The following is a 12,168-nucleotide window of genomic DNA, read 5'->3' as shown; positions in this document are numbered from 1 at the left end:
GGTAAACTGTCTGTTCCAACTTTTTCCCCCACTTATTTGCCACCTTACTGAATTATACAAATTCTTTACATATTGTAGAGACAAGCGCTTTGTTGGCCACATGTTTGCGTATGTTTTCTCCTAGTCTCTGGCTTGCCCCTTTTTTTCATAACAGTGTCTTTTGAAGAGCAAAAGTTTTTAATAAAATCCCATTGGTTGATTTTCCCCCCATGAACTTCTGTGCTTTTTGTGTTGTATTTGAGAAATTTTTTTTTTGCCAAACCTATGATCACTAAGATTTTCCTTTCTGATTTATTTTTTAAATTTAATCTTTATTGTATTTTTTCCATTGCCATTAATTCCCCTTATACCTCCCTCCCCATTCCTTTATGATTTATTCTATAGAATACATTTTGTAGGTTTAACACTTTCGAGGTCCACAATCCCTTTCTGGACTGGGTCTTGAAAGATGACTAGCTTGACAAAGGGGTGCGAGAGGGCATTCTAGGGAGAAGGGACCACCCAAGCAAAGGCCCAGAGGGGTCTGCATCTTCATAGTTGTGGGGAGGTGGTGGTATTTCTGAGACTGGCAGCATGTATGGTGTACAGGAGCAAGTGGGGTGACATCTTCCTGCTGGTAAGGTGACCAGGGGCAGAGCACAAGGTGTCCCAGGCTAAAGAGCTTGCACTGTACCCCAAGAGCAAGGGGAGCTACTGGCAGCTGTTGACCAGAGGAGGGAGTGGTGCAGTCACCTTGCTCCCCTTATCTGCAAAACTGGGGGAAAGAGGAGGAGGAAAGGAGATAAAGAATGGAAAGGTGTTCCATTGGCCAGCCAGCTGGGCCTCCCAGGAGGCTGCCCATAAGCACTCAGTGTTAAATGTTACCCTTTCCTGGGGATGGTCTCACTGCTTTCCGGAGCTCTTGTATCAGGAATGTTCATCTTCTGCCTGTTCCACATGGGAAACATTTTCTCCCAGTTTACAACCTTGCTTACAACCCAGAAAGCTTCAGTGCCTAGTCTGGGGACGTGCTTCCTGATGTCTGCCTTGCGGGGCTGCTCTGCTGGGTCAAAGGCCTGTCCTCTGTGGTCTGTGAGAGGCACGGGTGGGGTCAGGAAACTGTGTGTAACCTTGTTTATCCGGGTGCCCCCTGCTTGAGGATATTCGAGGGGTGGGGGGGATCTCTTCTTCTGGGGCGCTGTCCGGCTGAGACAAGAGACTCCCTCATGCGTCCCCAGCCTCAACGGGCACCTCACCTCTGCTTTTCACTAGAGGAACCTTGGAAGCCACAGCTCTGGCCCCTCCCTGCAGCCCAAACCACTTCTGTTTTCCAGGCCGTGGGCGGGGCTTGCCAAGTGCTGAGTCCAGATTTCCTCATCGCCCTCCTCCCGTCCCGCAGCTGCGTTTCTGCTGTGTCACGGTTGGGAGGGGGACTCGCGGAGACAAACGGAAGGCGGATTTTGCTGAGTCACTCGCTACTGCCTCAGCCTCCCTCCTCCCTCGTGGTGGTGGGTGAAAGGGCAGCTTTCAGCGCAGGCAGGAGGAAGTGAAACTTCTAGAAAGGGGCAAAGGCCTTCTATTGATTACATTGTTTCCAAGGCCCGGTCCCAAACATCTCAAAATTGATTTGTTCAAGACTGAGCGGCTGAGCATCCCCCCATCGCAGCAGACTGGCCATTATGCCTTCCCAGTTGGTCAAACAAAAACTTGGGGGTTAGCCTTGACTGCAGTTCTCTGTCTCATCCCTCTCTTCACTCAGAGACGCTCGATGCCTCTGCTTTAACACACGGCTGTGCTAGGGCACTTCCCAGTCCACCCTGTCCCAGCCCCCCCCCCCCCCCCAACGCCGTCTCTCCCCAGGATTGCTGCGGTAGGTAGCCTTTGGCCCTTGGCCTTCTTCAGTCTGGACTCACCACAGATCCCAGCAACACTGGAGCAACATCCCATCACTCCTCCGTTCCAAACCCTGCAGTGTCCCCTGCGCTCAAAAGGTCCTTGCCACAGCCTACAGGTCCTGTGGGCTCTGCCCCCACCTGTCCCTACTCTTATCTCCCACCTGCCCTCTCCGTCTCTCTGCGGCAGCCACATTGACCTCCACGCTGCTGCTTGTCCTTGTCTCTTTTGGCCAACATGTCACGCTTGTCCCACCTGGGGGCCTTGATTTGTCCTTGATGTGGAGATCCTTTACCCTGCTGCCCCAAACATTGCCCCTCCCATACCTCCCAGCCTCTGAGGTCGGCCTTGACCTGACCCTGATTTAGCACTTCAGCCACCAAGTCCTTCCTACACTTCCTATCTGCCTCTAGCAGGGAAAGTTCGGTGCTTTTAAGAACTAATCATTAGCTTGAGCCCACCCAGAAAATCCAGGAGGACCTCCTTACCTTAAAATTGGTAACCTTGAGTTCATCCGCAAAGTCTAAATAACCTATGATGCACTCACGGATCCCAGGTATTAGCGCACGGGCACCTCTGGGCGGCCGTGATACTGCCCGCCACACAGAAACTCCCACCTCCTGGTTGGGTGAGGATGAAATGAAACCGTGCTTGGGAGAAGGCAGGCTCAGAGCAGACCTCAGGGTTTCTTTCCAGTTTTCCCACCACGTTTGTCTTCCGTGCCCTCTGTCCCCTTTCTGGGTCGTTTTCCCCACGCCCAGACATCCTCTGTTAGGATCCTGAGCAGGCATGCTCTGTCAAGGTGAGCCTCAAGCCTCTTGGACTTTGTATCTCCGGTACTCCCCAAAACAAACAACAAACAAAAAACTGACCCCTTCTCCTCAAGCTGATGACTCTGAAAGGAAAAAGCAGAGAAGGGGTGGTGGGTTCTGACAGATTAAAGCTCTAAGGAGAGAATGCCAGGCATCACTGGGAGAGGGCAGAAGGGAGCCACAGACATAAACCTCTCAGGGTCTCTCTGTCCACCCTTCTCTCCTGCTTCCCCGTGCTGGGGCTCTGCCTGGGTATGAGGAAAACTAGCCTTGACGAGGGTGTATCCTTTCCTATTGCTGCCCTGGCATACTGCCAACATAGGAACTTCAAACACAAATTTATTCTCTGCCGGTCAGATGTGCTAAAAATGTGCTGGCAGGGCTGCATTCCTTCTGGAGTTCTAAGGAGACTCTGCCTCACCTTTTCCAGCTTCTGAGGCTGCCTGCTTTCCTTGGATCAAGGCCCCTAACGCCCCTTCAAAACCAGCAGCAGAGCAACTTCTAGTCTCACTGCCCCTGTCCCACCTGTTTCTACCTCTGTAACCCTGCGGCCTCCCTCTTATCAGGACTTTTGTGATTACATTAGGCCCAGGTGGATAATCCAGGATAATCTCCCCATTTCAAGATCTTTAATTTGCTCACATCTGTAAAATCCCTTTTGCCCTGTAAGGTAACATATTCACAGGTTCTGGGGATTAAGATGTGAATCCTTGCAGGAGGCGTGGGGGGGGGGGGTGGCAGGGTTTATTTAGCCATCACTGGAGGAGAATAGCATGTGGATCATTCCTGTGGCTGGGGGACAGGGAAGGGGGAAGTCAGGAAGCTGAATCAGCGAGCTCAACAGTGGGACAGAGGAGAGAACCAGACCAGCTCTGACCCCGGGGCCTCCTTTGCCCTGAGATTGGGGGCAGGGGGTGCTGTTCTAGCTAGATCAGGGGTGGGGGCGCTTCCAGTTGGAAAGAGAAGAAAAGCCTAGCCTGGGAGCTAAGAAGCCTTGGTCACTGAAGGCTCTCCTGTTGCCCACCAGCCTCCACCTCTGAGACCCGCCTCTCTGGAACCCTCAGATTCCTGGGGTGCCTCAAGTCCATCCTGGGTGTGGGGTTCTGGAACGGGCAAAATCACACAGCTGCTCAGATTTCAAGAAGAGCGCTTTTTTTTTCTCTTTTGTACGTCGTGTTTCCAAAGGCTTTGTTTTCCAAGGCTCATGTGACCGCTCCCCCCCACCCCCCGCTGGCCAGGGGCGGAGGCGGGGCACTGGCGGGCGCGGGTGTTGAAACTTAGCGCCAGCAAGTTGGGATCAGCTGTTGTTGGGCTGCAGCCACGTGACCCGCCCCCGGGGATAAATGGACGGCGGGACCCGGCCCGGTACAGTCACTCGCTTACCTCCTTCCGCCTGTGTCCAGACGCCGGAGCCAGCCCCGAGCCAGCACGAGCGAGCCTACCGCCTGCGAGATGGAGCACCCGCAGCTCGACAGGTACGCCCCGGGCGGTGGGACGGGCGACGGGGGAAGGGGAATGGGGGGCGCGGGGACCTGCCCTCCCGACCGGCCTGTACTCGTGTGTTAAAGGGATGAAAGGCGCCTTACGTGCCCGGCTCCCTGACACGGGGCGTTTGTGATCCGTGGGAGGGAGTGTCGCGCTATGGTATCCAACTTTGCTTTTGGTATCGGACTTCTGCGTGTTTTTGGAGGTGTCCTCTGCTTAATCTAGGATCCCTCGGCTGCCGGAGCCTGGGTGCCTGGTTCTCTTACCACAGCCCATTCTGGGTCAAGTCCATCTCACTCACTAGCCGTCAAGACATCGCTGTGGCCATTGTGTCCCTGTTTTACAGAGGAGGGAAGCAGCAAGCCCAGGGTCGCTCAGCTAGCAGCTGTCAGAGCTGGGATTTGATTCTTGATTGCCTGTCCACATCCAAGTCTCCTTCCCTTCTCCCAAGAGCATGTACAGAACCCCTGTGTTTTTGGAAGGAGTGTGGCAGGAGAGAAAGGAGAAATGACTACTCTTTGGGAGGCGGATACACACATACGGCAGAAGTACGCCCAGAAAGAAACTTTTGCTTTGAGTAAAGCAGCTTTATTGGGACATGTTAACCTGAATGCTTTTTTTTTTTTTCCTTAATATTTTATTTATTTTTTTAGAGAGAGGAGAAGAGAGGGAGAAAGAGAGGGAGAGAAACACCAATGTGTGGTTGCCTCTTGTGTACCCCCAACCAGGGACCTGGCCCACAACCCAGGCATGTGCCCCTACCCGGAATTGAACTGGCCACCCCTTGGTTCGTAGGCCGGTGCTCAATCCACCGAGCCACACCAGCCAGGGCCTGAGTGCTTTTATAATGAGTGTATTATAGGGGGATCATGAGATTTGTACCTGAAACCTCAACAAAATAAATGAATTAAATCTTGGGTCAAAAGCCCATCAGAGCAGTTATGTTGAATGCTCACCCTGCCCACTGCTGCTTCTCCCTGGGTTGTGCTGCCTCCTTCTCCTCCTCATTAGAATAACTGGTGCCAGGATTTCCCCCTTGGCTTTGGGGACCATATTACAATATGTTTTAGTGACTGAAGAGTGTTGATGGGCTTGCATCCTAAGGTGGTTGGAAACGTGGCCTGTGTATTAAACAGAAGGCTGGACTTATTTCTGTGGAGAAGCCTAATAAAGCTGACATCTTTGGAAGGCCTGGCTACAGGCAAGCGGCCCCCTCAGAGGCTTAGCCTCTGGAAGAACCCTGCTAACAGCCACCCCCTTTTTCATCCTCTCATCCCTCTGCAGCATGTCCCAGGATTTGTCAGAGGCCCTGAAGGAGGCCACCAAGGAGGTGCACGCCCAGGCAGAGAACGCCGAGTTCATGAGGAATTTTCAGAAGGGCCAGGTGACTCGGGAAGGCTTTAAGGTATGTGGTCTGTTGGGAGCAGCCCTGGGGGAGGGTATGACAGGTATGGGTGTGCCCAAGGCTCAGGCCAATGTTCATTGGGCACCAGGACCAAGGATGCTGAGGGACCAGATGGGAATGTCTTGAGAGAATCATTTTATAGATGATGACACTGAGGCTCAGAGAGAGGAGGTGACTTACCCAAGGTCACACAGCAAATTCCTAGCCCACTATATAATACTGTGGAGGGCTGGGGCAGTAGTGCCATGAGCTGAGCACCTGTTCCAAGCTGGGCATTTTACACACTTGATATCTACTTTGTGCCTCAACCCTGAAAAGGAAGATGAGGAAGGGAAGTCTCAGAGAGGTTAAGTAACTAACACAAGGTAACACAGCCAAGTAAGTAAATGGGAAAAGCTGGTCTCATTTCAGAGGCTGTGCTCCTGACTTAATTCTAATCTGTCTCTGAAGGCAAGAGGTAGTATGGGCTCGAGTCCTAGCTCAACCATTTCCTGATATTAAGACTGGACACCTCATCGTAAGCTCCATAAAGCAACTTTTCCTTCATCTGTGGGATTTTAACAGCAGGTTTTCTTAAACCCTCACTTAAAGCTAGACACTGACTTTGCTATTTCCCAGCATGGTTGTGAAATTCATGCAAATAGAAGGGAAGCGCTTGACAAAGACCCAGACAAGAGCCTAGTATTAAAATGTCAGCACGAGGAAAGGCTTGTTCAGGTTGAACAGACGGGGTGGAGGAGCTCTATCCCACAACTTCCGACACCCTTCCCTTTTGCAATCTGGGTCTTCCCCGACTTCCAACCCGAGAAATACTCCAGGGAAGGGAGATACAACATGCAGGTCTAGTGGAGTAGGGGCCCTTGGCTACGTCCTATGGGTGCTGGGTATAGCCCTTGCTCCTTCTTCCCGTCCTCCTTCCCCCTCAAAGAGATGATATACACCCAGCTGTTATGTGGCTGGGGCAGCGGGAGCAGGGAGGTGACTGCTGGAATATCCCATCCTCAGCAGCCACAGATCTGGACCTTACCCCTGAGTTTGAAGTGGGCACAGAGGTGCATGAGAGGGCCCAGTGCTCACTTAGATTATGCTTGAAGGAGGTGGCATTCACTACCACCGCCTCTTGATTTGAGTGATGTGTGTCAGGCTGCACTTGTGTGCCAGGCTGTGCCCAGTGCTTTACCTGGGCTGTCCTGCTAGACTGTCACACCAGCCCCATTTAGTATGCAGTTGGATTATTCCCTTTGCTGGGGGACAGGGACCAAAGCTTGACTTGCACAGAGTCAGTCAGACCTCAGATCTCCCAGAGAGGGAGTGTGGCTCACCCATGGTCACACAACTAGAGTATTAATGTGTAACAGGAACTCCCCCCACCCCCAGCCAAGGTGCACCCTCTCTGAGCCTTAGTTTGCTTTTCTGTAGAAGGGGGATAGTAACTGTGTTGGAGTTTTATGAGTATTAAGTTCGGCCATGTGTTTGCTCAGTGGAGGGTCAGGGACAAGGGCTTTAGGCTCAGAAAGTGCGTGATCAGGTGTTCCTCATGTGACACTCCTTCTGGCCGCTGTGTGGGGAGGACTGGAGGGGCCGCAGGAGGGGGGAGACCAGCCTGGGGAGGGGACGAGGGCTGCTGTGAAGGCTGGGTAGGGGTTCTTCTCCTCGGCGGCAGCCTGACCTGCTTGCTCTGGCTTCAGCTGGTGATGGCCTCCCTGTACCACGTCTACAAGGCCCTGGAGGAGGAGATTGAGCGCAACAAGGAGAACCCGGTCTACGCTCCTCTCTACTTCCCGGAAGAGCTGCACCGCAGGGCTGCCCTGGAGCAGGACATGGCCTTCTGGTTCGGGCCCCGCTGGCAGGAGGCCATCCCCTACACGCAGGCCACCAGGCGCTATGTGGGCCGACTCCAAGAGGTGGGGCTCAGGGAGCCCGAGCTGCTGGTGGCCCACACCTACACCCGCTACCTGGGTGACCTGTCTGGGGGCCAGGTCCTCAAGAAGATTGCCCAGAAGGCCTTGGACCTGCCCAGCTCTGGTGAGGGCCTGGCCTTCTTCACCTTCCCCAACATCGCCAGTGCCACCAAGTTCAAGCAGCTGTATCGCTCCCGCATGAACTCTCTGGAGATGACCCCTGAGGTCAGGCAAAGGGTCATCGAAGAGGCCAAGACCTCATTCCTGCTTAACATTCAGGTGAGGGTCTGGCAGCCCAGGGGAGCCACCATGTCCCCCAGCTGCTCCTCCAAGGGACATTTCCCTTATATCAGGGAAGGGGGTGGGTGGAGGGTCACGGTTAAGTGCAGGGATGTGTGAGCCCGGTTTCCAGTTCTACCACTTATTGGCTGGGTGATCTTGGGGAGATCCCTGAATCTCTTTGTACCTCAGTTTTCTCATCTGTAAAATGGGTATATAATTGTACCTACCTCCTAGAGTTGTGAGGGTTAAGTGGGTTTACACCAGTCAAGTCCCACAGCAGGACCTGTTGTGGGGTCAGCCCTCTGATGTTGGCTGCTGTCCTTGTGGGGTGTGAGCGTCACAGTTGTGGCACTCTGTGACAACACTCAAGTTGTGTGTGCACTTGTGTGTAGCCCGGTTGGCCCTGCGGAGGTTATAGGTGCCGCAGATGTGGCCTCTGGGGCCTGTCAGCCCAACCAGGAAGGCGGGATACATCTTTCTCCAAATGCCTCACATCCAGGGGCACGGTGGGCTTTGAGGAAGGCCTGGAAGGAGGAGTTCATGAGCAGACCTGGGGGGTGTGGGTAAGGTTCCTTCTAACCCGGATGTTGTAGAATCCTGTCGCTCCCCTCTCACCTGGAGCCACTATGTTGACTGGGGCTCCTAGCTCATGGCCTCATGGCTCCCTGCTCGCAGCAGTAGTTACGGAGCAACATCCCTCTCATGTAGTCCCCGAAACAATGACAACAAACCAACCCTGGTCCGTGGATCCTCCAAGAAAATCTGTCTTTCAGAGAGGTGGCATAGAAAGACAGGATTTGGGATCAGAGCCCCGTTGGAGGATGGGCTTTTGTCCCTGACCTCTGGGTTAGCCTCGGTCCAGCACATAACCTTTAGGGTCCGCTGCTTCCTCGTCACAAACCCTGGCTAATGAGTGCTGTGACACGTGCTTTCCAAGGGGGACTCTGACCGAGGGTTGTGAAGAAGGAAGGCGGCAGGAGGCTCCGTAGGCTCGGGCACCGCTCACGAAACGGTGCTCTGCAGAGGGACGCGAACCCTGCACCCAGGACGGGTGTTACTGGGGAGCATTGGGGAAGAGCGGGTGGGCGAGTCAAACACGCTTGTGACATCTTATCTCTTAAGCTGGGTGAAGGGCGCGCCAGTGGTCAGTACTTTTCTCACGGGCTTTGTTATGTCCTATGTGTTCCATAACGAGACTTCGAATGCCATCGTCAGCTGGGGCCTGGCACCACCCCTCTCTGAGACGAGGCACGTCTTCTGTCTTTCAGATGTTTGAGGAGCTGCAGGAGCTGCTGAGCCAGAAAGCGGAGGACCGCAGCGCCTGGCAGGCACAGGGGCTTCGCCGGCGGGCTGGCAGCGGGACACAAGGTGAGGGCTCCGTCGGAGGGGCACGTGGCCCAGCTGCCTGGCTCCAGGGTCTCTTGGCTCTGTCTTCTGGATGTTTTAAATGAGAAGTGGGGTGCAGGCAAAAGGGCGTGACATCAGCCTTCAGTGTGTGACCCTGGGCAAGCCGTGCAACCTCGCCTTCCCTCCGTTTCCCCAACTCGAAAACCAAGGGCGGTTGAGTTACTTCTATTTCATTGGCTCAAAAATGGAGGCCAGCACACAGGGGACCCTCAGAAGTCAGGTGCAAAGGCATTCTCTAGTTTGGGTTCCTTTGGGGCCCTTTAGTGACTCCTAAACCGTCACCCCTGACGTGGGGCAGGGGGTCTGGGACCATATCTTGCTGTTACCCTACTCTGGGTCTTGTTGTGTGTTCGTTTCTTCCTCGTGTGCCCCAGAAGAGGTATCAAGGCTGTGGCTGTGCTGAGTGAATTGCTGGGGAACTTCCCAAAACACCAAAGTGGGCCACAGAATGGCCCCTCAGCAAGCCTGACACCTGTGAGCAGGAATGTGCTGTTGGTAGTGGGGGGGGGGGGAGTGGAGAGGTGAAGCTCACCGCCACCTTGGTGTCACCCTAACCCTAACCCACCTGCCCCGTGGCTCTCCCACCTGTGGCAGCACCATGTGGACCCCTCTGCTGGGATTGTGTCTGGGAGTGTTGGAATATGGTCAGTCCTGGTGGCACTGGCTACCCGGTGGGATGAGGTGATGGTACCTTAATGTAGCAGTTCTCCGAGTGTGGTCCCCTGGGGTACCCCCGAAGGCCGTGGTCTCACAGTGTGCGTGGGCTGAATATGGAAGAGTAGACAGCTCGGAGAGGTAGTAAAGTAGCGAGCTCCCTGTCTTTAGAGGTATTTAAGCAGTGGTAGAGGGCCACCTGTTTGTGTTCTAGCAGAATCTTGGCCTTGAGTGGGACTGTACTAGAGTCTGCTGAGACCCCTCTGCTGCGTGTTTCTGTGAAGTCAGATGCTCCATCTGTGTCCACCTGTTGTTGACATTGGCCTCCTTTCTCTTTCAGCCTCGACTCCCACGGAGACTCCCAGCAGGAAGCCCCAGCTCAGTGTCCTTTCCCAGGCACCCCTGGTCCGATGGGTGCTCACACTCAGCTTTCTGGTGGCCACGGTTGCGGTGGGGTTTTACGCCATGTGAATGCACCTGCGTCGGCTCCCGGGGCCATGGACTCTCCCGGGGAGGCCCTCTTTCTAGAGAGGGAGAATCTTGCCTGGCGTCCTTCCCTTGGGCAGGGGGAGCGGTGAGCTCCCCCCCACCCCACATCCCCCTCTCTCTGGCAAGGAAGGAGTCTGTGGCATCTTCCCAATCAAAAAGCACATCCAGCCAATGACCTGAACTTCCAGAGTGGGACGAGGGATCCTGCCCAGCCCTCAGAACACCCCCTCCCCTGTTCCTGCATCAGAGCCCAGAAGACGTGGCCAGAGGTAGCAGCTGTCCTGAACCTCCACATGCCCTGAGTTGGCCACCTCCTTGCTGACGGGCCATGACCACTTCCCGGTGGGCCATGGTGATTTTCACATAAATGTGCGAAGATGTTGTGTCTTGTGTTTGTCTTGTTTTTGTTGGAGCCGCTTTTTGTTGCCGGCTTGGCCTGACTATGGTATTTTGTTGTATTCTGTTCTGTTTTTATAGCAGGGTTGGGGTGGGTTTTGGGGGGGTGATTAGGTGCCGAGGGAGATGTTTAACCACACTGTGGCCTTGGTCTCTAACGTTTGTGTGAAATAATAAACTGCATTGCCTGATAGTAACTTGAAGTGTTTTTCTTGGGCTCTGTGACCCTTGAGGGATGGCCTTTTTCTCTCACTTGTTTCTCGAATGGTGGGGAGAAGGGGTGAAGGTGTGGATGGCAGGAGCCTGTTTGGATGTTGGGATCCGTTTTGAGAAAGGGTGGGTGGGGGGTGAGCTTTAAGCAGTCGGTGGGCGAATCTTCGTGGTGAACCCTGCCTGATACCAGCCTCGCCTTGAATGAGGATGGTGTTGCCCTGTTAGACTGACATGAGCAGGTTCTGGGATAAGATTTGAGTCCTGAGTCCAACCCGTGAGGTCCCTGGGTTGAAGTCCCTTACGCTCTGCTTTGCGGCTCTGCCTTTAAGGTTAGTTATTAACCTCCCAGAGGGCTCAGTCCTGATCCCTGAACATGAATACAGTGAGGCCTACCTCACCTGCCTGTCTGGAGAAGCAAATGAAGACGCCTGTAAAATGCCAGTGTTGTACATTATTAACTCCTGTGGTGAAACAAGGGTGATCAGGCTTTTTTGTTCTTGCTCAGTGATCGTTGGACTGCAAGTCGCCTCACCAGGTCACGTCATTCTCGCAGCAAATCCGTGAGGAGTGATACCGCTCTTTGAGGGTTAGGAAGGATTTAAACTTGGTCTGTCCAGCTCCATCCATAACCCAAGTCTTTTCCTGAGTCACAAAAGCCACTGCAATATTAAAAAATACAGCCTCCCCTGGTTGGTGGCTCAGTGGGTTGAGCACTGACCTACAAACCAAATGGTCGCAGGCTTGATTCCCGGTCAGGGCGCATGCCTGGGTTGCAGGCCAGGTCCCCAGTTGGGGGCATGTGAGAGGCAGCCAATTGATGTATTCTCCCCCCACCCCCTTTCTCCTTCCCTTCCCCTCTCTCCAAAAGTAAATAAAATCTTCAAAAAAATAAATGAAAATACAGCTTCCCAATCTGGGAAAGTGAGCGCTCTTTGCTTGAAGGTGTACTTGGGGACGCAGGGGACAAGTTTCCTTAGACAACTAGTACAGAGGACTGGGAGTCACGAGGTTCTTTGTCCCCAGTCCTGGCCTCGTCATGAAGTCTGGAACCTTGGACAAGTCGCTTCACGTCTCCTTTTGCTCACTGGCAACATGAGCAGGAGACACCTACCTCCCGCAGTGGGTGGGGGAGGGTCCCGTGGTATTCCAACACCTTCTCTGCTTGACGGCATCGGAGCCCTGCCCGCAGCCCCGGGCCCACCCTGGGAGGTTCCCATGGGGCTGGAGTCCCGACTCCCGCGCGGGAGGCTCC

At 54.1% G+C, this 12,168-nt stretch overlaps 1 protein-coding gene across 1 annotated transcript; it reads left to right on the top strand.

Annotated features, from left to right (window-relative positions):
* The first annotated feature begins 4,040 nt into the window (after positions 1 to 4,040).
* HMOX1 (heme oxygenase 1) lies at positions 4,041 to 10,420 on the top strand. Its single transcript, XM_090272540.1, has 5 exons — positions 4,041 to 4,159; positions 5,454 to 5,574; positions 7,263 to 7,754; positions 9,026 to 9,125; positions 10,159 to 10,420. Exons 1-5 carry the CDS (start codon positions 4,137 to 4,139, stop codon positions 10,287 to 10,289), a joined length of 867 nt encoding a protein of 288 aa, XP_090128666.1. The 5' UTR covers positions 4,041 to 4,136; the 3' UTR covers positions 10,290 to 10,420.
* The last annotated feature ends 1,748 nt before the right edge of the window (positions 10,421 to 12,168 follow it).

Source organism: Furipterus horrens, unplaced genomic scaffold, assembly GCF_987537825.1.
Source record: "Furipterus horrens unplaced genomic scaffold, mFurHor1.1.pri manual_scaffold_4, whole genome shotgun sequence".
NCBI classification, from domain to species: domain Eukaryota; kingdom Metazoa; phylum Chordata; class Mammalia; order Chiroptera; family Furipteridae; genus Furipterus; species Furipterus horrens.
This window is presented reverse-complemented; position numbering and strand designations above follow the sequence as displayed.

Coding starts and splice junctions, on each gene's coding strand:
- HMOX1 (XM_090272540.1), top strand. CDS start 4,137: ATGGAGCACCCGCAGCTCGACAG. Junction 5,575..7,262: donor TGACTCGGGAAGGCTTTAAG/GTATGTGGTCTG, acceptor CTCTGGCTTCAG/CTGGTGATGGCCTCCCTGTA. Junction 7,755..9,025: donor CATTCCTGCTTAACATTCAG/GTGAGGGTCTGG, acceptor TCTGTCTTTCAG/ATGTTTGAGGAGCTGCAGGA.